Source organism: Papio anubis, chromosome 8, assembly GCF_008728515.1.
Source record: "Papio anubis isolate 15944 chromosome 8, Panubis1.0, whole genome shotgun sequence".
Lineage (NCBI taxonomy): Eukaryota > Metazoa > Chordata > Mammalia > Primates > Cercopithecidae > Papio > Papio anubis.
The window spans coordinates 28,858,466-28,885,327 of NC_044983.1; the positions used below are offsets into that span (position 1 = coordinate 28,858,466).

Here is a 26,862-nt window from a genome sequence, read left to right on the forward strand (position 1 = left end):
GACTCCGTCTCAAAAAAAAAAAAAAAAAAAAGATTCAAAGTTTTGGTCGGGCATAGTGGCTTATGCCTGTAAGCCAAACACTTTGGGAGGCTGAGGTGGGAAAATCACATGAGCTTAGGAGTTCGAGACCAGCCTGGGCAACACAGTGAGACTTCGTCTCTTCTAAAAATAAGAAAATTAGCCAGGCATGGTGGTGCATGCCTGTAGTCCCAGTTACTCGGGAGGCTGAGTCAGGAGGATCACTTGACAACAGGAGTTCAAGGCTACAGTGAGCGACGATAGTGCCACTGCACTCCAGCCTGGGTAATGGAGCAAGACTGTCTCAAAAAAAAAAAAAAAAAAAGATTGAAAGTAAAGCCAAAATCTTACATGATCAAAACTTAGTATTCAAAAAATACTAAATCTTCTACCAAAACATTAAATTCTAATTCTTTTGTGGGTCAATGTTTTTCTAAGACTTAATTTTCTCCTCCAAGATACAGAGAAGCCATCACACCATCTGCCCGAACTACCCGAACTATGTACTTCTTACTTCTCACATCAATGGAAGCAATATCCTGAAAAATCAATCACATTCTCCCATTGGTTTTGCCAGACGGTATTCATTAAGAGGTGATATATCTACTGCCTAGGTACACTCTTACTAAGTGAAATGGTGAGCTTAAATTGTACCCTTGAGTTAATGCAGATTAAATATACCTTGGTAACTTGCCACAATGCCAAATTAATATAAGGTATAATTGGCATACAATAAAACGCACATATTGAAAATGCACAATTTTCATAAATGTTGGTGTATACAGAAATTTAACTTCTGAAAATCCTAATCCCCTTCTTTTGCCAAAAAGTTAAATAGGACTTTTATTTGAGAAAAGTACTTACCTTCATGTAATTCACAATCTTAGCAAGAACGCCAAACTTATATCCAGAGCTTCCTGACAGAGCTTTCAAGTTAAATGATCCATTGCTATGATCTGGAAATGAAGTTCAAAATAACATCGTCATATTATACGTGATTACGACTCTTGAGCAGCTAAGATAATTTTAATGCTGATAACTTATTTCTTGAGTTTTTCATCTAGTATATTCTACCCCATAAAATTTTGGTGAAAAATACAAAATCTTTGAGTATATACATTAAACTACAATTTTCTCACTAAGGGTAGAAACAAAGTATAAATCACTTAAAAGCACCAAAACACAATTATTTTATAAGTATCTTTATCATATTCTTTTTTATTATATTTTTTGAGACAGGGTCGCATTCCCATTGCCCAGGCTGGAGTTCAACGGAACAATCACAGCTCAATGCACCTTCGACTTCCCAGGCTCAGGTGATTCTCCCACCTCAGCCTTCTGAGAGGCTGGGATTACAGGTGCACACCATCATGCCTGGCTAATTTTTGTATTTTTTTGTAGAGATGGGGTTTCGCCATGTTGCCCAGGCTGGTCTCAAACTCTTGGGCTCAAGAGATTCACCCACTTCAGCCTCCCAAAGTGCTGGGGTTACAGGTGTGAGCCACCACACCGGGCCCCTTTCCCCTTTATCTCATTCTTATCTTAATTCTGATTAGACTCGCTCCATAATCAGAAGTACAGTTTATTAAACAAGCGAACAATACAAACCTCAATCCCATTAATAAAGCTAACACTAGGAGTCGATTACTTCTGAGGGATGAAAAGTTCAATTATTACATCAATTTCTGCTTACCAATTTAAGACCAAAAAAAAAGGAATTAATGGAAACAAATAGAAAAAAAGATACCGCAATTATTTTAAAGTAAACTTTACAGATAAATTAGGAATAAAAAGCCATAGGCACTGCCACTGCATAAACAGGAATGCTTACTTTAAAAAGCATCACAGCACTGCCCACCCACTTTGAGAAACATCCCCCTCTCCTTCTCTATTTGGTGTGGAAAAACCTGTAGAAAAAAATCATTTGTTTCAGAACATCTATCACTTTGTTGCATTCTTATAGGCAGAAACCCTAATGTCACCATGCATCACAAACGCATTCCATTAGTCATAAGCAGGAACAGTAAAAAATCCATCATAAATACTAGAAAAACATTTTAGAAGTACACATTCTATTAGCAAGGCATGAGATCAGATATTATAAAGTTCCCATGTGGCTGATCCACAAAGAGAGAGGTTAAGTAAAAGGGGAGGGGAGAACCAATCTCTGGCACCAGATTGGTAATAATAATTTAAACAAAAGATTGCATTAGAACAACCACAAGTCAAATGTAACAATTGTCAGAGATCCAAAAGAACAGTTTCTAGATGGCAATATAATAATCCTTTGAGATTAGTGAAGTCTTTATTGAGTATGCTTTTTTGAGACTAAAATGAAAATTCATTTGCAATTTTCCTTTAAAACTAACTTTGTTACAATCTTAATTAATTGGCATACTGAAGTCTGCCATGTTTCCAAAAGTAACAATAACATTAAGAATGCCTTAAAGTTGGGAGGCGGAGGTGGGCAGATCATGAGGTCAGGAAATCAAGACCATCCTGGCCAACACGGTGCAACCCTGTCTCTACTAAAAATACAAAAATTAGCTGGGCATAATGGCATACACCTGTAGTCTCAGCTACTCGGGAGAATCAGTTGAACCGGAGAGTTGGAGGTTGCAGTGAGCCGAAACAGCGCCACTGCATTCCAGCCTGGTGACAGAGCGAGACTCTGTCTCAAAAAAAAAAAAAAAAAAAGAATGCCTTACAGGTACTTTTCCATAAACTATTTCAATTATGAAGTAATACCTACGTAGTTCATTTTCCAAAGGTGTTCAGCATATCTGTAATAATAAAAGTAACTTTTTTATCTGCTAAACACCATGATAAATACTCATATGTAATCCCTCCCAAAAATCCAACTTAAGAAGTATTACTGTCCCCTTTTAAACACAATAAAATTGAGGGTAGTAGGCAGCAAAGTAGATTCAAATCCAGTGTAAACCCTGTGATAAACAGCCTTTACACACAGATTATTCCATCTGAAACTGGCCATTTTGTCCAAGTACAGAAATCTGTGACTGCACATTTAATGTTTCCTTGTTTAAATTTAGTAAAATAATATTAAGCTTACCCCATACTGTACACAACTGGGAAGACTATGAAAAAAGAGATGACAATATATTAAGGACAAACACCACACAAATGGTCAATTATGAATCACATACAGTTGTGCTTATGAGACATGATGCTTATGTCTCTAGTATCTACTACTAACTTAATGTCAAGCTTAGTAAACACTCAATAAATATTTGTTGAATGAATGACTATAATACAGATATTTCCATGACTTCCTTTATGGCCCCAGAAACTAATGTGCCAGATTATTTTATTTATTTTATTTTATTTTATTTTACTTTACTTTATTTGAGATGGAGTCTCTGTCGCTCAGGCTGGAGTGCAGTGGCACAATCTCAACTCACTGCAATCTCTGCCGTCTGGGTTCAAGCAATTCTCCTGCCTCAGCCTCCTGAGTAGCTGGGATTACAGGCGCCTGCTGCCGTGCCTGGCTAATTTTTGTAGTTTTGGTAGAGACAGGGTTTCACCATCTTGGCCAGGCTGGTCTTGAACTCCTGACCCTGTGATTCACCCGACTCAGCCTTTCAAAGTGCTGGGATTACAGGCATGGGCCACTGCGCCCAGCCTTCATCTGTAATTTTAAAAAGCAAGTCTACATAGCATGTACCTGGTCTGCTGCTGTTGTAATAGCCACTCCCATAATTAAAAACCTTCATTCTGTTGTGCTTAGACCACAACTCTAAATAATACACAGTAACTAAAAATACTCTTGTCTCTAAAGAGCCAACCTAGAGATCACTTTGCCATCTACATTTTAGAGACTATTTTTTGAAGGCAGGTAGTGTATTTACCTAAATGAGCCCTTTTCCAACTTGCAGGGCTAAAAGTCAATTCTTTCCCTTCATAATTCCTCCTAAATCAAACCACCACATGGAAATAACCACTTCCAGAGGGCAAAAATTATATATGGAACAAGTAATGAAAGAAAAGGAAGAACAAGAAAATAAAAATATATGAGATTTTAAGCACACTTCCTGAACGAAATATCAGGCTGGCAAACCTGGACTGTTTGTTTCCTAGGTTACTACCTCTCCCGACATTACCTTCCAGCCCTAGCACTGAAGTATTCACTGAAGGATCTGAAATTTTATAATGAAAAACTAAAGAATCATCAATTTGTTAGTAACTCACAAATTCCTATATAGGAATTTAGATTAAGAACAAAAAAATAAAGGAGAAGGGATGACAGTTGATACCCCAGACAGTTCTATTCAAGTTTATGAATGATTTACTCTTAAGGGTGGCAGGACTTAATGCAAATGAACATAGAGGAAACTGTCAGCTCCATTGTGGTTCGACCAATAGAAGCACAGCTCCATCTTGGCTGTGCACTAGACTGCATTACAAACAGACGATACCATCGCTTCAACAGCATCCTCTCAGACAAGAGGTAGGTTTATATGATCTTTTTTATTTAGTGGTACATGTCCTTATGATGCAATGGGAAAATATTTTACCCTGAAAAATCAACCAGAAAGCTTTGCTACTACTAAATATCAAGAAAAAGCAATGTATTCGTTTCACTGCTTGGTAGGATTTTATTATGAAAATATGAAGACTGCCTTGTGCTATTTGATAAGCACCCTTACCATCTGTGCCTTAATGGAAAATTCATTACATTTTACATGAACCTGATCTATATCCAGACCTTACAGTAAACCATAGCTTTTTATTTTAACTGGTTACTTGCTAATTTCATTTTCTCTGAGAGATTTCATTTCTGCAGTTTGGTCTGTCTTAACAAAGGATTTTTCTTAAAGAAAAACCTAGACCAAAAGCGAATCCCAGACTAAAGCTTTCTGATTCTATGTGCAAATGATATTGGCTGCTAAAAAACAGTTACTTATAAGAAACTTTGTTACATTTTTTAGAATATGAGAATATACTCCAAAATTATTTTTATTTTACTTTCAATGTAGATGCAGAGAATGCTAAGAAATTATCACAATTTTTATATAAAAGACCATAAAAGGTATCGCAAAATGGGCTGCATTATACTACAACCAAACAGATAATTTATACAGCTTCAGACTTCCTTAACATTTTAATTAAAATAATTCTTCACTGTGAAATTTACCTCTCATAATATACAAGTCATGCTATCAAACAAAAACCTTCTTAAATAGCCTTTCATTTTTGATATCAATTTATCACACCATTTAAATATAATGTTGCAGTCATTCTTAAACTGATCTTCAAAATAAATACAAAGTAAGCCCTTTTGATAAGCTGCATTTTAAAACAAAAATATGTCCTAAGAAGAACCGGTTAAGAAAGGAGAGTAAGTACCTTTCTAGGTAACAAGATTATCTTCGTGGCTCAGAGCAATCGTTCATGTCTATTAAAAATTAGTATCAACTGCTGACCAAATTTCTAATTTTATACTATTCAAGCATGAAAATTTAGTTATTTACTAGATGTTAGAACTCCAGGACACATACTATATCTGACCTAAAGAGCCAACTTCTGCCCTTTTACCTTGCCAGTAAGTTTATTTAATCTTTAAAGGGTTTGTTTTTTTTTCCTTCATAATTTCTATTACTTTTCTTAGTCGGCATTCAGTTAGCCTGAGCAAAGTATCCCCTGCAAAATCCAGAGGTTGCTGTAACAAGATATTAGATCTGTCCACGTTCAGCACAGTGGGGTTAATTACCTAGAAACCATTTGTGCTTGCTACAGAAAGTACACAAGCACCAAAGAAAAGTCTCAGATAAAATAAAAATAACTTTGTCAAATAAAACAGTTAACTTACAACTCAAATTTCAGGTAAACTGTAAACAGAAACCCCTACCACCCACATTGTTTCAACACTCTTATCATCAGCCTACATTTTGCTAGGAATATGTCTATTGTTAGCACAGATGGAGACTCACTGCTGTTTCACCAAACTGACTAGAGACATGGCCTAAGTTCCAGAGCTTAAATTAAGTGAGTTGCTCTATATTTACAGGCTATTACAATTAATTGATCACATTTCAAAGTGATATGCTTAAAAGCACTTGAGAATTCAATTCAAAGGCTTTTACCATAAATACAGCAAAAGCATAATTTTATTCTCATCTGGCAACCCAAAGATTCCAGAACAGTTCCAAGTCCCATCCCCATCAACACTCCACTAGGGCCTTTGGAAATGGGAGAAAACATATCAAAATTAACATAAAACAAAACTAAAACACATACACTAAAAAAAATTACGTGATTTACTTTAAAGCTCCCCATTCCTGTAATCAAATTATAAAGCATGGGTAGGGAAGTCCAGAAAAAGACTGTTTTACTTTTTTTAAAAAAAACACGATTTTCTCTTGTTTTTCATAAAGAATGTTTATAGCATTTGCTTAATATAAACTTACATTTTAATTTCAAAACTAAGTCTCAGGATAGGAGAAAATCCTAATGATATATTTCTTTTTTGGCGGGGGGGACGGAGTCTCACTCTATTGCCCAAGCTAGAGTGCTACAGTGCAGTGGCACAATCGTGGCTCACTGCAACCTCTGCCACCCAGGTTCATGAGATTCTCCTGCCTTGGCCACCTGAGAAGCTGTGATTACACACGCCTGCCATCACAACCGCTAATTTTTGTGTTTTTAGTAGAGATGGAGCTTCGCCACGTTGGTCAGGCCAGTCTTGAACTTATAACCTCAGGTGATCTGCCCACCTCAGCCTCCCAGAGTGCTAGGACCACAGGCCTAATGGTATATTTCTTTCTGCATGCTTAATTATGCCTAATCCATGAAAGTAAGATTTAGCCTTTACCCTAAATTAAACATCAAAAATTACTAGAGCTCTACCATACTTTGAAAGACGTGCCACACTAAATTTAAGGTGGTAAATGACTCCATATTACAGTGTTTACTTTTTTCAGATATGCCCAGAAGCTAACAAACAATCAATGTTTTGAGCCGTTCAGTTATCAATACACTCACAAGACGACAAATCATCATTTACAACATAAACCTGACCTATACACTTTCTTAAACTGCTTATACACTTCCAGCAAAGCATATAAGTGCCTTTGGAGGTGGCCTATGGTGTTACCCATAGTCATTACCACAAGCGTAATTTGTTTTGTTTTGGGTTTTTTTTCTGAGACAGGGACTCACTCTATCACTCAGGCTGGAGTGCAGTGGAGAAATCACAGCTCGCTACAACCTTAACCTCCTAGGCTCCAGCTATCCTCCCACCTGAGCCTCCCAAGTAGCTGAGACTACAGGCGCAGGTTATCATGCCCAGCTAATTTTTGTAGAGACAGGGCCTCCCCACATTGCCCAGGCTGGTCTCAAACTCCTGGGCTTGGCCAGGCACGGTGGCTCACGCCTGTAATCCAAGCACTTTTGGGAAGCCAAGGTGGGTAGATTACCTGAGGTGAGGAGTTCAAGACCACCCTGGCCAACATGGTGAAACCCCATCTCTACTAAAAATACAAAAATCAGCTGGGCATGATGGTACACATCTGTAATCCCAGCTACTCAGGAGGCTGAGGCAGGAGAATCACTTGAACCGGGAGGCAGAGGTTGCAATGAGTTAAGATTGTGCCGCTGCACTCCAGCCTGGGTGACAGAGCCAGACTCTGTTTCAAACCAAAAGCAAACTCCTGGGCTCAAGTGATCCTCCTGCCTCAGTCTCCCAAAGTGCTGAGGTTACAGGCATGAGCCACTGCATCCGGCCAAGCATAATTATTATAAGCATTTTTATGTGTGAATAAAGTATACAGTCTAATAAGAATGACAGTATTTCCTAATCCCAATTTGAATTTTTTGGAACCCAGAATACTCAATAAATGCATTAAATAGATACATAAACAACAGGCTTTAAGTGAAAGCAGGTTTATTAAGAAAGCAAAGGAATACTCAGCAGTACTTTATAAGTTTTATTAGGCTAAAGTTTTGTATTATAGTGCATCAAATAAGTCAATATTGATAGTTGATTTAACTAGATGTGTTACATTTTGAAAGCACAAAGGGATTTTATCTTTTTGAATTAAAGGAGAAAAGCCAAAAAAAAAAAAAAAAAAAGGAAAGGAATAAAAGAATGGTTTCTCCATACTACTCCATATTGTTGGCTAACAACAGACTTTTAAGAGAGCCAAGAATAAGGAATAGTACTTTTTATTTCTCCTTTTAAAAATAGATGATTTATTTAGGTTTCAAATAAATAATATATTCAAATGGTTGAAAAAAACAAAAGAACACAAGGTACAGGTTAAGAAGCCTCAAACATATCCCTGTGCCTCACTCTCCTCCCTATGGATCCCCATCCACACCATCATTGTGATTAATTTCTTGTAGGTCTTTCCAAGATTTCTGTACAGATACAAGCAAATAAGAGTATATATTTCCCCTTTTCCTATATACATTGTCCTACACCTTGTTTTTTTCACTTAAGAACATATCCTAAATATCTTTCCTAAAACTCAGTTACCTATGATTCAATTGTGTGGATATACCATATTAATTTAACCAGAAGAATAGTTCATTAATGGACACAAGTTAACCTCAAATAACTGAATTTAGTTAGGTATCTGTCTGCCTTCCTGACTGCCTCTTTCTATTTTTGAGGCCAGGGGACCTGAAAATATTTTAAGCAGTTCACTTGTACCTCAAAAGTAGATAAGATATCTCTTTTTTTTTTTTGGAGATGGAGTTTCACTCCACGCTGGAGTGCAATGGCACAATCTTGGCTCACCGCAATCTCCGCCATCCGGATTCAAGCGATTCTCCTGCCTCAGCCTCCCAAGTAGCTGGGATTACAGGCATGCACCACCATGCCCAGCTAATTTTATATTTTTAGTAGAGACTGGGTTTCTCCATGGTGGTCAGGCTGGTCTCAAACTCCTGACCTCAGGTGATCCGCCTGCCTTAGCCCCGCAAAGTGCTAGGATTACAAGTGTGAGTCACTGTGCCCGGCCCATTCTAAAATTCCATTTTGAAATGGCAACTTGATCTTTATAAGTTCAATACAAACAAAAAAGGTCTACTCACAATAAAGTAAAATACAAAGTAATGACTTCAGCATAATTTCAACCAGATACAAGTTATAGATTTATATAGCCAATTTCTAGAAGAAAAGAAAAAACACTAAAGGGATATTATGTTAAGGAGACACAACTGAGAGGCACTTTTATTTATTTAAAATTGCTGCTGGGCGTGGTGGCTCACGCCTGTAATCCCAGCACTTTGGGAGGCCGAGGCACGCGGATCACGAGGTCAGGAGATCGAGACCATCCTGGCTAACAGGGTGAAACCCCGTCTCTACTAAAAATACAAAAAAAAATTAGCCGGGCGTGGTGGCAGGCGCCTGTAGTCCCAGCTACACAGGAGGCTGAGGCAGGAGAATGGCATGAACCTGGGGGGCGGAGCTTGCAGTGAGCCGAGATCACACCACTGCACTCCAGCCTGGGCGACAGAGCGAGACTCCGTTTCAAAAATAAAAATAAAAATAAAATTGCTATAATAAGGCCAGGTGTGGTGGCTCACGTGGGTAGATCACATGAAGTCAGGAGTTCGAGTCTAGCCTGGCCAACATGGTAAAACCCTGTCTCTAGTAAAAATACAAAAATTAGCCAGGCATGGTGGTAGGTGCCTGTAATCCCAGCTACCAGGAAGGCTGAAGCAGGAGAATCACTTGAAACCAGGAGGCAGAGGTTGCAGTGAGCCGAGATTGCACCATTGCACTCCAGCCTGGGCAACGCAGTGAGACTCCGTCTAAAAAATAAATAAATAAATAAATAATGACTATAATAATGTTACTTAAATCAATAGTAAACATTTTAAATTAACATTAACTTCACCAATAAGGCAGATTAAACTAATCTGAGAGGCAGAATGTAGGAAATGCTTCTCTCTAGTCTCTTTTCTCTATCATCCTTCTCCTCGCAGTTACTTCTAATGCCAGGTTTAGAAGAGAAGGATTCAAAAGAAATTTCCAGATTTTAAAAAGGGTTCGACCTGGAAGGCCTTAACAGAAAGTCTAAGGAATATTTCCATAAATGCTGGGGTGATCCTCAACTAGCCCAGGTAAAGTGACTGGACAGACGCCCAAGCAATTCCTTCTGCTCTTTGCCCACCCACACAAGTGCAGCGCACTGGGTTTCCCGAAAGGTCTGTTCTTCTCCCTCTCACTCTCATTAACTCTGTTCTTCAAAAATGACCTGAAACTCTTTTACACTTAAGTAAAAATAATGTGTGCTACCCCTCACAGGAATATCTGTATTTTGGCAGTGCTAAAAATCTTAAAGGATCTCCAAAAGCTGAGCATTTTTAAGGCATTTGAATGTGGGCATGTATGCATGACACTACTCTATTGGGGAAGCTGGGTCAAAGAGGACCTAACTTTTGTCTCCATTTAAATAAGTTTCTGGGCAGGCGTGGTGGCTCACGCCTGTAATCCCAGCACTTGGGAGACCAAGGTGGGTACATCACCTGGAGTCAGGAGTTCGAGACTAGCCTGGCCAACATGGTGAAACCCCATTTCTACTAAAAATACCAAAAAAAAAAAAAAAAAAAAAAATTGCCGTGCATGGTGGCAGGCGCCTGTAATCCCAGCTACTTCAGGAGGCCGAGGCAGGAGAATCGTTTGAACCTGGGAGGGGAAGGTTGCAGTGAGCCGAGATCACGCCACGGCACTCCAGCCTGAGCAACAAGACTGAAACTCTGTCTCAAGAAAACAAAAATAAGTTTCTACGAGTTAATTGAATATTTGTGTGCATGCTGATGAGAATTAGAGGCAGCAACAAGCCAGAAGTTGAAGGGGCTGTAGCCTATTAGGATATTCACATTACACAAGGGGTACCGCTTATATCATATTCTACATGAATGGCACCCCACAACACAATATAAATGGTGCTCCCTGGAACTGTGCAAGGTAGCATCCCTACTTTCTATAAGAAGTACTCTGAAGAAGAAATACAAAGGATAAAAGGATAAGTTTTGAAACGCTGAGTATAGTCTGAAAAAACTGTAATGTAATAGGAAGTTACACATCTCTGTTCCACACCATGTATTTCTGCATGATCCTGAACTAAAAGAAGCAACTGATTCTATTACTGCCCACGGTCTGTCTCTAACTTCAAGACAAAGGGTCACCAAGTACGATAAAACAGGATTCTTAAGTCCAAAAGAAAACATGTATTTAAGTCTTTACTCTGGCTCAGATCATCACTTTAACCTTCAAAATGCAGGAAAAAAGGAAGGAGGCAAGTCCATCCAGAGGTGAAGTGATTCACAAAGTAAACCTAAGAAAACAAAAACCTTAGAAAACATAATTTTATCAACCCAAAATTTTTTATTTATTAAGAAAACAAAGAAATTTAAGGAATTATATTGTCATGGCTTTGAGTTTGGGGCGTGACAATAATACTGTGGTTATGTTTAAAAATAGAGTCCTCACCACTGGGAGATATATACCGAAATATTTCTAGGTGAATGATGTCTTGAATTTGCTTTAAAAAAGCCAATGGGGTGGAAGCAAACGGGTAGAGGTAGAGATGGGCCAAGAGTTGATGAACGAAGTTGAATTATAAGTACATGGGAGGCCGGGGACACAGTGGCTCCCGCCTTGTAATCCCAGCACTTTAGGAGGCCAAGGAAGGTGGATCACAAGGTCAGGAGTTCGAGACCAGCCTGACCAACATGGTGAAACCCCATCTCTACTAAAAATACAAAAATTAGCCGGGCATGGTGGCGTGCACCTGTAACCCCAGCTACTCAGGAGGCTGAGGCAGGAGAATCACTTGAACCCAGGAGGTAGAGGTTGTAGTGAGCTGAGATCGCATCATTGCATTCCAGCCTGGGGGACAGGCCGAGACTCTGTCTCAAAAAAAAAAAAAAGTACATGGGATACTCTGGTTTCTCTTCAGATCATACAAATCTCTCACCCTTTACTAAAGATTTCTTTGAAGAGGAACAATTCTAAGTCTTAACCCAATTTTTTAGGCCCTGTATCTACAAGGCTAGTAAGAAAAAAAAAATAAAGTACATGGGGTTCATACTACTTTGTAGTTTTCGTTAAATGAAACACTCTCACACACAAGGTATCTCCAGAATTTACAAAAATATTTGGTACACATTAGGTAATTAATAAGCATTTGTTATAAAAATAAAATCCTGTTTACAACTAAGTAGTAAAGAAAAAGCATACAGAATGACAATCGATAAATTATTGAAGTGGAACTACATTTTTTCTCTTATTTCCAAAATGTTCTTAGTGCACAGGTTATTTTATAATTTTTAAAACCTAAGTGTTAAAATATTTGTTAGAGATCAAGACAGTAAAAACTAATTTAGTTCCTCATTACTGTAGTTCCATACTAACAAATCTTTGATTCTAACAGTCCCCATATAAGAGCTAACAAGTACCAGGTCAACAAGAGCTAAACTTAATTCAAGAACACTGAAACTTGAACTCACTAGCTTATTTTGTGAAATGGAACAATAATTTAATAACTGATACCTTTGGGAGGGCTGAATTTGTCTGTTTTTAAAAATATTTATGTCTATGGGTCACTTAGGTATACGAAACACTTAAGACTAACATCTGCAACCCCAAGATTAGGGTCTTTTCACAGACAACTCTAAGCTAAAATTTTATTATCCTCATTCTGAAAACTGGCATTATTTGGCTTTTCTTTCTCTACTATTTTTCACTCAGCCACTATTTCCTGATTCAGATCAACAGATAAACTGTCATCAAAGTTTAAAGGAGGGGAAACAGGAGACAGAAATACACTGAACCAAAAAGGTAAGAAGAATTCACAAGGCTAATGATAAAAGCTTTTCCAGGGGCAGTTTGAAGAACATAACCTTAAAACGCCAAGATTTGTTGTAGATAATAGCTCACTGACCACTGCTTTAATCAAGTTTTAAATCAATTCAGCTGCCTTTTCCCCTTCCATTAGCAGTTAATTTCTGTATAAGAATTTTTTTTTTTTTTTGAGACAAGGTTTCATTCCCATTGTCCAGGCTAGAGTGCAGCGGCACAATCTTGGCTCACCACAACCTGTGCCTCCCTGGCTCAAGCAATCTTCCTGGCTTAGCCTCCCAAGCAGCTGGGACTACAGGCACGCACCACCATGCCTGGCTAATTTTTGTATGTTTTGTAGAGACAGGTTTTGCCATGTTGACCAGGCTGGTCTTGAACTCCTGGGCTCAAGTGATCTGCCTACCTCGCTCTCCCAAAGTGCTGGGATTACAGGCGTGAGCCACCATGTCTGGCCTGAATCTTAAATATATATATGTATTCATCTAGCAAATAATATACATTAAAAAACAGGGTATGGTTTACTAAGTATGTTGGCCCAGATATACAAAAAAATTCAAAACGACCATTTAGGCATTAATTAAGGAAGATTCATCTTGCCTATACAAATTTACTAAGAAATCTTACTACTGAGATTTGAATTAATAGATCTGTAGTTTGCTTACATAAATTCATTTTCTACCTTTTTTATAGATTCAAAAGAGCAATATAAGAAGTGGAATCTCTAAGAATGGCTTCCAGCCTCTGGAATGAAACCACTACCTCTGTTTATCAGTACCTTGGTTTTCAAGTTCAAAAAATTTACCCTTTCCATGACAACTGGAACACTGCCTGTTTTGTCATCCTGCTTTTATTTATATTTACAGTGGTATCTTTAGTGGTGCTGGCTTTCCTTTATGAAGTGCTTGACTGCTGCTGCTGTGTAAAAAACAAAACCGTGAAAGACTTGAAAAGTGAACCCAACCCTCTCAGAAGCATGATGGACAACATCAGAAAACGTGAAACTGAAGTGGTCTAACACTCTACAGAAGATGAACAAAATCTCTGAAAGCAGCTCAACCTCTTCCGAGAAAAAAAAATCTTCTGAAGCCAACTGTTGCTACAAAACAAATTCTGACTGAAAAGTTAAAAGATTTCTAGTAGAAGGGGAAAAACAAGTTAAATATGCACTGTTTCTGTGTGTAGCCATGTCATTAAATATACAGTAAAACTTCAAAAATGTGAATTTATCAATCTGTTTAATACTGACACTTCGAAAACTGGATAAAAGATTCCTAGAGTTCAATATTAAACAGCAAAAAAAGGTAAGCTGGAAAACACAAGCAAGGCTAATGATGCTAAGATAATTTTATACCTAACCAATTCACGCAGACCAAAAAATAGTGTGTTGGTAACAAAAATGCTATTTAAAATGTGTTTCTAAGCCCAAAGTAAAATACTTCCACTTATATATATATTTGCATAAAATTCTCACAAAACTGACTTACTGTTTAGTTAGAAATGCATGATATAGGAAAGGCCTAGTCTATTTTCAAACTAAAACTTACTACTACACCCCTTCATTTCCTGAGTTTGTTCTTTCATTTTACCTCTCTTATTTATACCTCAAAGGCTAAGATAACCAAGGCAGAAAGACTAAAAAAAAAAAAAAAGGTCAAAATGCCAAAAAAAAAAAAAAAAAAAAAAAAGGTCAAAAGATAGGGCCACTCAACACCTGTTGAGAAATATGGTAGTTTTATTTCTTTGAATTCCAAGGGCTATATATTTTGTGACCCCCTAACACTATTTTGCTATCACCCATAAGCAAACCAAAGCATGCTCTTAAACACTATACTACCCCTAAGTCAGAAATGCCACTCCTGGAAATGTATCCTGAGCACTTAGTTCAAATATAAAAAGCTCAAAGTACAAAGATTTTTACAACAGCATTACCCAAAATAACAAAAAATGGAAAATAGTTAACTAAGCCTTTAACTAAATGTGGCACATCGACTTAATGAATTATTAAAAAGCAACTGAAGGCCGGGCACAGTGGTTCATGTCTGTAATCCCAGCACTTTGGAAGGCCAAGGTCAGGAGTTCGAGACCAGCCTGGCCAAGATGGTGAAACTCCGTCTATACTAAAAATACAGAAATTAGCCGGGCGCTGTGGGGGGCACCTATAATCCCAGCTACTTGGGAGGCTGAGGCAGGAGAACTGCTTGAACCCAGGAGGCAGAGGTTGCAGTGAGCCAAGATTACACCACTGCACTCTAGCCTGGGTGACAGAGCAAGACTCCATCTCAGTAACAACAACAACAAAAAGTCAACTGAAAATTCTGGCAAGATAAAAAAGTATTTAAAAGTAAAAAATAAATTCAGCATATAAAAGTTTTAGTACAATTATTGATGATATTATAAATTAATATACATATGAGTAAGGTTTGAAAACAAATATGGAAAATTAGAATAGCTGGTATATTAAGAGGGCTCTGGGGACAAAAAAAGCACTAGGTATTATAAAAGACTTTTTTTTAAAATCTCCATTACTGATGGAATTTTTTGTGTATAATAAATAACTGTGCGGTAAAGAGAGGAAATCTGTTATTTTCAATTTAAAGAATCTTGGCCGGGTGCAATGGCTCACACCTGCACTTGGGGAGGCTGAGGCAGGTGGATCACCTGAGGTCAGGAGTTTGAGACCAGCCTGGTTGACATGGTGAAACCCCATCTCTACTAAAAATACAAAAAAAAAAAAATTAGCCAGACATGGGGGTGGGGCCCCTGTAATCCCAGCTACTTGGGAGGCTGAGGCAGGAGAATCACTTGAACCTGGGAGGCAGAAGTTGCAGTGAGCCGAGATCACGCCATCACACTCCAGCCTCAACAAGAGTGAAACTCCATCTCAAACAAACAAACAAGAGAATCTTAACTGCCAGTCTGAAATAACTCTTCCACAAAGTTTTTTTATATTTATTCTCACATTAGAAACACAAATAACGTAACCAACTTTAAAAGGACTTGTGAAGCTTGGGTATATAAAATACTTTGGTAACCAGGAACTGAGCACTGTTAAAACCATATACATTTTCATGAACGTTGGATTCTTGGCAATAGATGGGAAGTATGCATGCAAGTCCTTTAATAACCAGATTTTTTAATAGTGCACATTATCAACTTTCTCCCCCACCCTATGCTGTAATTTATTTAGTCATCCAACAAATATTTATTGAGTGCTTACTACATGTCAGCAATTGGGCCAGATACTGAGGGCAGAATGGCAAACAAGGAACCATGTCATTACAATGGAGCACATTGGGAGCTCTGTCAGAAAGAGTGCTACGGCAACTCAAAGGTTATACACTGAATTCACACTGAAGAATGAGAATAATACGACTTTTAAGCTGAAACTTTAACAGGACAGAACCAAAAGAGGGTAGGAGATAAGAAATAATATTCCAGGAAGAGGAAATAATATGAATATTATGATATAATATGAATATTAATATGAAGCCAAGAGGCAACAGAAAATAAAGCATGTTGGAGGAGCTACAAGTCAGTATCACTAGGACAGAGTACAAGGAGAATAGCATGATACCATGCCTAAGAGATAATTAGAGGCCAGATCAGGTAGACACGTGGCCTGCAGTAAAACATGGACTGTATCTAAAAAACAGTAACGATTAGCTTGAGCAGAAAGCAACATGATCTAATGAGAAAAATCACTGCCGTATGAAGAATGAACACGAAAGAAGCTAAACCAGGAGACCTGATCAACAGCTAATCTAGCAGTCCAATGATCGTGGCCTGAACTAGAGTGGCATGGTAGCCTTCAGTGTTTACACCCAATATTTCCAGCTCTCTTCATTAAGGAAAGCATTCACTTCAGAGCCCCCTATGGTTGGGAAAATAACTTGGGCCAATGAATGACTTGTGACTAACTCTGGCCAATCAGCTGTGACAGGATGTGACGTGTGTCACCTCCAGGCCACAGCACTTAACTGCTAGTGCAAGCTCTTCCAGAGTTCATTTTCCTGCTAGCACAGAGCTCACAAACATTTGAGCTACCAGCTGCTCCATCAGCCTGGGTCCTTGAGTGACTATAACTAGCTAAGACTCCTGCCAAACCATGATAAACATGTAGTATGACGGAGAAACAAGCTTTTGTTGTTTTAAGAAACTGAGATTTTTGGGACTCTTACCACAACACAGTTTATCCTATCCTGACTGTTAGGGAAAACCCTGGCCAACCAAAGAGAAGTAAAGCCCTAGAAAGGCTCTTCCTGCTGTTGAACCGGGACCTTTTTGTGTGGAAGATGAAATTCGCTACCCTATACCTGTAGCCTAAACTACAAAATGCAAAGACATTCTTGAGCAGGTCAAAGGCTCAAGTGGCTTAAGCCTAAGAGTGGCTATGTTAATGTTTAAAACAGTTTTTTACATTTCTGTTTACAATGAGTTAATTCTAAGTAAAATTCAATGGAATGACAAACCTAACATATATTATAAGAATGACAGGCCTACTTTGATTTTTAAAAAATCTTTGCTTTAAAATCAGTTATTAAAACAGCTTGTAGGATATGTAAAAAATTAACATCAATAGAAATTATTATTACTACAATTTGAAGTAGCTAAATAATTTCAGCTGTGAATTAAGTGACTGACATTGTTTAAAAGATAATAATGTAAGAGTAAACTAAACCCAAAGCAAGCAGAAGTAAGGAAATAATAAATACTGATGTGGAAATAAATAAAATTAAAAAAAAAAAAAACAACAACAGAAAAGCCAATGAAACCAAACGTTGGTTCTTAGAAAAAAATCAACAAAATTGATGAACCTTTAGCCAAACTGATCAAGAAAAAAGGGAGAAAACACAAATTCCTAAAATCAGAAATGAAAGAGGGCACCGGATGCGGTGGCTCAAGCCTGTAATCTCAGCACTTTAGGAAGCAGCGGCAGGGGGATTATCTGAGGTCAGGAGCTCAAGACTAGCCTGGCCAACATGGTAAAACTCCGTCTCTACTAAAAATACAAAAATTAGCCGGGCATGGTGGCACACGCCTGTAATTCCAGCTACTCTGGGGGCTGAGACAGGAGAATCACTTGAACCTGCGAGGCAGAGGTTGCAGTGAGCCGAAATCGCACCACCGCACTCCAGCCTGGGCAACAGAGCAAAACTCCGTCTCAAAAAAAAAAAAAAAGAAAGAGGGGATATCACTACTGACTTTATAGAAACCAAAAGGATTATAAGGGAGTACTTTGAAAACCCTTAGATAATGTAAATGATAAAATGAATAAATTCCTAAAAAGCCACAAAGTACCAAAATTAACTCAAAAAGAAATAGAAAATCTGAGTAAACTGAAAAGAAAAAATTCTTACAAAGAATTTTCCACAAAGGAAAGCTGAAGCCCAAATGGCTTCACCAGTGAATTCTACCAAACATTTTAAAAAATAACAAAGTTTCACAAACTCTTTCAGAAAACAGGCGAAAAGGGAGCGCATCACAAATCGTTTAAGGAGGCCAGAATTACCCTGAGAGACACCAGAGAAAAACAAAACTACAGATCAAGTTCCTAGGGAATAGAGATGCAAAAATCCTGAACGGAATACCACAACAAATAAAAACGATTATACACCATAACCAAGTAGGATTTTATTCCAGGAATAAATGCAAGGTTGTTTGAACATCTAAACATCAATTAATGTTAATATACCATATTAATAGACTAAAGGGTGAGAACATGATCATCTCATTAGATACAGAAAAAGCATCAGACAACATCCAGTACCCACTTATGACTAAAACTCTCGACAGTCAGATGCTTATGCCTATAATCCCAGCACTTTGGGAGGCTAAGGGGGATGGATCCCTTGAACCAAGGAGTTTGAGACCCACCTGGGCAACAAAGTAAAACCCCCTACCAAAAAAAAACCCCTACCAAAAAAAAAACCCTCTACCAAAAAAAAAAATTTTCATTAGCCAAATGTGGTGGGCATGTGCTTGTAGTCTCAGCTACTGGGGAGGCTGAGGCTCGCTCGAGTCAGGGAGTTTCGAGGCTGCAGTGAGTCATGATCACGCCGCGTAAGTGATTTCAGCCTGGGCAACGGAGTAAGACCCTGTCTCAAAATAAAACAAACAAAAGGCCGGGCGCGGTGGCTCACGCCTGTAATTCCAGCACTCTGGGAGGCCGAGGCAGGTGGATCACAAGGTCAGAAGATCGAGACCATCCTGGTTAACACGGTGTAACCCCATCTCTACTAAAAATACAAAAAACATTAGCCGGGCATGGTGGTGGGCGCCTGTAGTCCCAGCTACTCGGGAGGCTGAGGCAGAAGAATGGTGTGAACCTGGGAGGCAGAGCTTGCAGTGAGCCAAGATTGCGCCACTGCGCTCCAGCCTGGGCGACAGAGCAAGACTCCATCTCAAAAAAAAAAAAAAAGAAAAGAAGAGAAAACAAACAAAAAACAAACAAAAAAACCCACCTCTCAACAAACTAGAAATAGAGGGGACCTTCTTCAACTGGAAAGGGCATGTACAAAAACCTGCAGAAATATCCAACATACAGCCAGTCCAGACAGGCAAAATAAATAAAAATTTAAAAGTTCACACTGGAAAGAAAGACAACTGTTCTTATTCACAGATGACATAATCTTGACGTAGAAAATCCTAGGGAAACCACACAAAAAACTACTAGAAATAAAAAACAAGTTCAGTCAGGTTATAGAATACAAGATCAATGTATGAAAAAACTCGTTTCTATATACTAGCAATGAGCAACCCAAAAAAAATCAAAGAAAACAATTTTATTCATAAATGAAATTGAATCAGAATAAAATAACTGCTGGGTGCAATGGCTCACACCTATAATCCCAACACTTTGGGAGGCCGAGGTAGGAAGATTGCTTGAGGCCAGGAGTTTGAGACCAGCCTGGGCAACAGAGCAAGATCTTGTCTCTACAAAAAAAATTTTTTAAAAGCCATCCATTCATTGACTGGAAGATCTAATATTGTTAAGATGGCAATTCTTCCCCAAATTGATTTATAGATTCGATTCAATCCCTATGGAAATCCCAGCAGACTTTTTTGCAGGTGTTGATAGACTGATCCCAAAATTTATACAGAAAAGCCAAAACAATTCTTGAAATAAAAAAGAACAAAGTTGAAGGGCTTACATTTCTCAGTCTCAAACCTTAATTACAACGCTACAGCACTCAAGAGAAATAATACTGGCATAAAGACACACATAGAAGTCAACAGAACCAAATTGAGACTCCAGGAATAAACTCTTTCATTTATGGTCTACTGATATTCAACAAGGGTGCAATGCAATTCAACAGGGGAAAAGATCATCATTTCAAAAAACGATGCTGGGACAACTCCATAAGAACACTCAAAAAGATAAATTTTGACCCTTATACTAACCCATAGGCAAAAATCAACTCAAACATACTATAGACCTAAATGTAGGAGCTAAAACTACAAAACTCTTAAGAGGAAAACACAGAAATAAATTTTCATGACCTGTGTCAAAGATTTCTTAGATACGACACCAGGAATACAAATGATAAAAGAAAAAAACTGGTAAGTTGGACTTCATCAAAATTAAAAACTTTTGTACATACAAAGACACCATTAAGAAGGTAAAATGACAAGCATTTGCTTGGAGAAAATATTTGCAAATGTATATCAGATCAAAGAATGATAGCCAGAATATATAAAGAATTATTAAATCAATAGGAAGAGGAAATATACCTCAGTTTTTTTTATGGGCAAAAAAATTTGAATAGACATTTCACCAAGGAATATATATGAATAGTCAATAAGCACATGAAACAATGTTCAACATCATTACTAATTAAGGAAATGCATATGAAAGCCACAGCGATAGCACTTCACACCTATAGAAATGGCTAAGATAAAAAAGACAAAGAATATCAAGCAATAGCAAGGATGAGAAAAAACTGGAACCCTGATACATTGCTGGAGAAAATGTAAAATGGTACAGCTATTTTAGCAGTTTCTTAACAGGTTAAATATAAATTCGACATATGACCCAGAAATCTACTCCTAAGTCTCTATCCATAAGAGATAAAAAGATAAGTCTACACAAAGACTTGTACATGAATATTCATGGCAACACCATTCAAAACAGCCAAAAAGTGAAAATAATCCAAATAACCGTTAACTGGTGAACGGATAAACAAACTGTGGTACATATATCCATACTATGGAATACTCTTTAGCAATAAAAATGGAATGAAGTACTGACACATACTACATGGATGGAACTCAAAAATATACTAAGTGAAAAAAAACAACACACAAAAGACCACTTATTATACAATTTCATTTATAGGAAATATCCAGAAAAGGCAAACATATAGAGACAGAAAGCAGATTATTGGTTTTCTGGGGCAGGGGTGGGAAAAGTCACTGCAAATGGGCACATCAGATCTTTCAGGGGTGATGGGAATGTTCTAAAATTGGACTGTAATAACAGCTGCAAAATTCTGTAAATTTATGAAACATCTTTGAACAGTACACTTAAAATGAATGAACTGTATGGTATGTAAATTTAACCTGAATAAAGTTTTTTTTAAAGAGGTAATAACCTAAATTTCAACTACAGCACAAGACTATTAACATCCTAAGAGCTTAAATTCTCTTATTGTCTCATCCTTTATATTCAACAAAGTGCCTATCAACAGGAGAGCTGAACTGAAAAATGAACTAGCCATAACTAAATGGTTTCCTCCTGAATAATCTGAAGAAAAACCAAACAGTCCTAACCAATTTTACTAACCAGAATTTTGTTTAGAGCCTGACGATCCTCCATGTTCTACCTTTGTTTTCTTCTTCTTCGACGATGATGATGATGACTCAGAAGATGCTGAACGTTTTTCTACTACAGGAGTGGAAAGAGCTCGTTTTTTGAACAGCTCCCTTTCTCTCAACAGGCTTGGATCCATAATGCTACAAAGAAAAAATAAGTGTCTTTAATACAAATTCAAGTCACTCAAACCTGCACTCTAAATCCATAGATCTCAACAAGTTACTTCCCAAACAAAATTACCTTTTATTATTAGTTCTCTACCACTTGTATTTATTCACTTATTCATACACTCAAATAAATATTTCAATAGTGCTCATTACATGCCAAGCACTGTACTAGCCATTATAGGAAAAAAAGAGGCCAGGCATAGTGGCTCGAGCACTTTGGGAGGCCGAGGTGGGTAGACTGCCTGAGCCCAGGAGTTGGAGACTAGCCTGGACAACGTGGTAATACCTCATGTCTACAAAAAATACAAAAAATTAGGCAGGCATGGTGATGTGTGCCTACAGTCCCAGCTACTCGGGAGGCATAAGTGGGAGGATAGCTTGAGGCTGGGAGGTCAAGGCTGCAGTGAGTCGTGATAACACCACTGCACTCTAGCCTGGGTGACAGACCAAGACCCTTTCTCCAAAAAAAAAAGGAAGAAGGAGGAAAAGAAACAGAATTATTCTTTAAAGCTCCAGAACTGTGCTGTCCAATATGGTAGCCACTAGCCACATGTGCCTATTAAACACATGAAATGTGGCTAGTTAGAATTAACATGGACTTTCAAGTGTAGAAACACACAAGATTTCAAAGATTTAGTATAAAGAAAAAATCTTTAATTACTAACAAGATATTTTACATTCATTACATGTTGAAGTGATACTATTTTGAATATACTGGGTTAAACAAAATGTTAACATTAATTTCAACAATTTTTCTTTTAAAATATGGCTATTAAAAAAAAAATTAAGAGACAGTGTCTCACTGTGTTGCCCAGGCTGGAGTACAGCGCCGTGATCATAGCTCAATGTAGCCTTGAACTCCTGGGCTCAAGCAATCCTCCCACCCCAGCCTCCTGACTAGCTAGGACTACAAGTACACGCCACCACACACAGTTAATTTTCTTAAAAACTTTTTAGAGATAAGGTCTTGCTACGTTGCCCAGGCTAGTCCTGAACTCCTGGCTTCAAGCAATCCTTCTCAGTCTCCCAAAGCACTAGGATTACAAACATGAGCCACTGCACCCAGCCTAGAATATTTTCAATTACATGTGTGGCTCATACTTCCCACTCCCATTATATTTCTATTGGACAACATTGCTGTAGAAACAACATGAGGACTACAGGGCAGAAATTCGAAGGAGGTGGATTTAGGCTCACTGCAAAAAAAGAGAACCATCAGAACTGCTTATAAATAAAACAGCATATTTTTAAAACTGGTGAACTCTTAATAATTAAGTGATGAAGAGGCTGAATTATTACACTATTTGTCAGAAATGTCTACAGGGAGCCAGGCACAGTGGCTCACATATGTAATCCCAGCACTTTGGGAGGCTGAGGTGGGTTGATCACTTGAGGTCAAGAGTTTGAGACCAGCCTGGGCAACATAGTGAAACCCTATCTCTACAAAAAAATACAAAAATTAGCCAGTCACGGTGACACACACGTGTACTCCTGGCTACGCAGAAGGCTGAGGCACGAGAATCATTTGAGTCCAGCGGAGGTTGCAGTAAGCTGAGATCCCGCCACTGCACTCCAGCCTGGGTGACACAGCAAGACCCTGTCTCAAAAATAAAAAAATAAAAAAATAAAAGTCTACAGAAAATTTCCAATTTGGAGGGAGGTGGTTTGAGGCAACTTCTATGTTGTGGTTGTTTGTCCAGTTCTAAAATTACAACTCTAAGCAACTTCAGTACAACCAGGGAAGCTACAGGTCAACCAAGAAGAATTCTAAACACTCCTCTCTTCTGAACTCTGCTAGAACCTTGCAGAGGGTCTATGAAGACCTCAAGCTGACTATATAAATGAATTGGACACTGTTAAGACTAGTGTCAGCTGGGAGGAAAAAGACTCATACTTTGAAAGCTTCTAAGCACAGATAGCTCAATAAATGTTAAATGAACAACACATGGAACAACATCTTTAAAGTGCTCTGGTCCCATTATTACTGGTTTCACAAGCCTTCATTAAATGTCTTCTGTTTGTGAGGCACTGTGCTCTAAGCTTTGAAAGGTTATGGAGGATAAATCCTTGTCTGCGTGCTGCTTAGATTTGAGGAAATGGAGCATTCAGCTAAAAATTTAAAATATAAGCAAGTAAGAAATAATCAGAGTGAATTCCAATTAAGGCGTGAACAATCACTGTACGGTGAATCAAAAACCTGCCTTCTCTCAGTATCAATTTTTTTTTTTTTTTTTGAGACAGAGTCTTGCTCTGCCGCCCAGACTGGAGTGCAGTAGGGCAAAATCGGCTCAATGCAACCCCCGCTTCCTGAGCTCAAGCGATTCTCCTGCCTCAGCCTCCCGAGTAGCTGGGGCTACAGGTGCGAAGCACCACGCGCCGCTAATTTTTGTGCTTTTAGTAGAGACGGGGTTCATTCACCATGTTGGCCAAGCTGGTCTTGAAGTCCTGACCTCAAGTGATCCGCCCACCTCAGCATCCCAAAGTGCTGAGATAACAGGCGTGAGCCACCACACCCGGCCTCAGTTTCAATTCCTAAGAGCCACCTAGCTAGGCAACCCACAAGGCCTCTACATTCAATTTCATAAGTAAAATGAGGACGCTGCGAAAGCTATCCACATCCAGCCCAATTGTAAGAATGAGAAAACGTGTGTTATTTTTTAAATAGTAAAGTCATAAAAACATATGTCATTTCAGTATTACTATTTCGAGTTGGATCTGAAAGAAGAGAACGATTTACTGCGCTGAGGAAGGTAGGAGACAGCCTTGGGAGGAGGGAAAGCGTGGGGCCAAGAACAAGAAAGGAGAATTGTTAAGTGAGAAGGTGGGGGCAACAAGCTGATTGTAAATTTCTAGAACAGGAAACATTTGTGTCTTATTATTTCACGTTGCAAAGGCAGGACCTTAATCTGGACTTTTAAAAAACGACTCTAAAATATTTAAATAGGCCGGCCGCAGTGGTTCACGCCTGTAATGCCAGCCCTTTGGGAGGCCGAGACGGGCGGATCACGAGGTCAGGAGTTCTAGACCAGTCTGGCCAACATGGTGAAACTCCGTTTCCGCTAAAAAATTTTTAAAAATTGCGGGGCGTGGTGGCGGGCGCCTGTAATCCCAGCTACTCGGGAGGCTGAGGCAGGAGAATCGCTTGAACCAGGGAGGTGGAGGTTGCAGTGAGCCAAGATCGAGCCACTGCACTCCAGCCCGGAAGACAGCGCGAGACTCTGTCTGCACAAAAAAAAAAAAAAAAAAAGATGTAAATAAAGCCGTACAGTTTACAACAAACTAAATGCTTACAGTATTTGACCCTCGCAACTCCAGGAGTAAACAGGTATTAGTGTCATTCCTATTTTAATACATGAAATCTGAAGTGAAGCTGTCTGGTTAAGGTCGCACAGATGGAAGAGCCAGGGCCAGAACCCAAACCTCCTGACTCCTAACTCAAGTGCTCCTTACAACAGACCTGGAATGCTGGTAAAGGCCTTTAAAACAAAGGCCACCTATGAGGTTCGGGAACGTTCAAAGGCATCTAGAGCAGAAGGCTTCGCAATGTCTTCACGTGCTCCGCCTAACTTTTCCTCCTTTTTCAAAGACTACTCAATATGTGTAGTACGTTTTAGATCTCTGGACCCACCTATGTAGTAAACAGGTTACATCACCATGTTCATTTTACAATTAAACAAAACTATCACAACTCAAGGAGTTGGCTGGTTTCTCCGCGGGCAGATATGGAAAACCCAAAAATTAAACTGAAATCTGGCTCCAAGCCCACGATTCTTGCCATCATTCGACCTCTTTCAACCTTCCTACCTCCCCTCTGTTTTACTTTTTCCCAGCCTCGTTAGTGTCCCTGGCACCTCAGGATCCGGCCATGAAAAGCGGGCTGCTTCGCCCTTAAATGACGGAAGTGAGGAGGTGGGCGGAAAGCGGGCAGCAGCATTGTTGTGGAAAACGTCTTTAGACTGCAGAAATCAACTACTATCGTTAAAGCTTAGGGATCATCACAAACCAAGTCCCCAAAAGGTAGCCCAGAAAGCAGTCCGCGTACAAGCATCATTTTAAATCACAGCCTTGAGCTGGCTGGACCCCGTGGCTCCTCAAACTCCACACGTGGTTCGCTTGGCTACCGCGCCCGTGAACTTGGAGGCTTGGAAGAGGCACAATCAGGCAGCAAACAGCGAATTTTCCCTCTTTCCAACCCAAAAGTTTGCTCAATGAATCTCCGGCCTAAAGACAATGCTCCGGGGAACGGTTCGCGTGCTCGGTGTTTCGCTTCCAGAACGGCGGCCCCAGCTTCCCGTGGGGTGGAGGTCACGCTCAGCCTCCCGGGAGGCGGCGGCGCGCCTGGATCCTGGGGAACAGCAGGCCGGGGCTCCGCGCCCCTCACCCGGCGGCCGCAGCCCCTACCTGAGTGAGGAGGGCAGCCTCGCACGACTCGCCGCCCAGTTCCTGCGCCTCCGCCTCGGCCAGCCGCCCACGCTGGCAATGCAGTCTCTTCCTGCTCCTCGTCAGCGCCCCCGCCTGCCCGCACGCACGCCCAGCGCTGACCCGCCAGGTCGGGGTCTCGCCACTGGCGGCGGCGGCGGCGGCAGCGGCGGCTGAGGCGACGACTCGACCCGGGACTCCGCCCGCCACTTCCCGATCTGGTGCTAGGAGCTCAGTCCCGGCAGCCACCGCGGCGCCAGGGCAGCGAAGCGAGCGCATGCGTCATAGCGTGCCCCGCCTCTGGTGCCGCGGGAGCAGAACTATCCCGCTGTGGCGTCCTGGAGCCTCCATGACAACGAGGGAAGGGCCGGGGCGGGGCCGAGGAGGGGACTGAAGTGGGAGGCGGTGCCAAGGAAGATGGAAAACAGCTTTCTTTACGCACACTTAATTAAAGCTGCTACAGCCTGCTCCCGCCTGCGCTGGGATGTGGTGAACCCAACCAGCGACGCTATCTTTCAATGGTTACTTTGTGTTTTTTGTCTTTTTCTTATTAGAGACGGGATCTCACTCGGTCGCCCAGGCTGGACTGCAGTGGCGCGATCTCGGCTCAC

At 39.6% G+C, this 26,862-nt stretch overlaps 2 protein-coding genes and 1 non-coding gene across 8 annotated transcripts in view; 2 read left to right on the plus strand and 1 right to left on the minus strand.

The window, feature by feature from the left end:
• GTF2E2 (general transcription factor IIE subunit 2) overlaps nucleotides 1-26,488 on the minus strand; it is an 83,823-nt gene extending 57,335 nt beyond the window's left edge. For 2 of the 3 annotated variants that reach the window (XR_002523747.2, XM_021942182.1), the window contains exons 1-2: nucleotides 21,636-21,805; nucleotides 883-974 (exon numbers count right to left, since the gene is read on the minus strand). Coding sequence is in view for 2 of the 3 variants with exons in the window: in XM_021942182.1 (XP_021797874.1) it covers nucleotides 883-974; nucleotides 21,636-21,801 (258 nt within the window). In the remaining variant the exon portion in view is untranslated. Of the gene's footprint in view, nucleotides 1-882; nucleotides 975-21,635; nucleotides 21,806-26,233 lie in introns of those variants that run through there. The other variant, XM_017961909.3, reaches the window with a different exon arrangement.
• Nucleotides 4,388-14,069, plus strand: SMIM18 (small integral membrane protein 18). 4 transcript variants are annotated; one of them, XR_001905453.2, is made up of 3 exons: nucleotides 4,388-4,486; nucleotides 12,743-12,832; nucleotides 13,717-13,797. XR_001905453.2 is itself a non-coding variant. In XM_009212820.3 (3 exons), the coding sequence occupies exon 3, from the start codon at nucleotides 13,581-13,583 to the stop codon at nucleotides 13,866-13,868; it is 288 nt and encodes a 95-aa protein (XP_009211084.1). In that variant the 5' UTR covers nucleotides 4,388-4,486; nucleotides 12,743-12,832; nucleotides 13,544-13,580; the 3' UTR covers nucleotides 13,869-14,069. The 4 variants fall into 4 exon arrangements, 3 of the variants coding, with proteins under 3 accessions (XP_009211084.1, XP_009211087.2, XP_009211085.1); XM_009212820.3 differs by having other exon boundaries at nucleotides 13,544-14,069; XM_009212823.3 differs by having other exon boundaries at nucleotides 4,411-4,486; nucleotides 12,762-12,832; nucleotides 13,544-14,069.
• LOC116268802 lies at nucleotides 11,932-12,045 on the plus strand. The gene has a single exon (XR_004175952.1). It is a non-coding gene; the product is annotated as a U5 spliceosomal RNA (small nuclear RNA).
• Nucleotides 26,489-26,862: the final 374 nt, after the last annotated feature.

Excerpts from the sequence above, each read along its gene's own strand:
- SMIM18 (XM_009212820.3), top strand. The coding sequence starts at position 13,581 with ATGGCTTCCAGCCTCTGGAATGAAACCACTACCTCTGTTTATCAGTAC.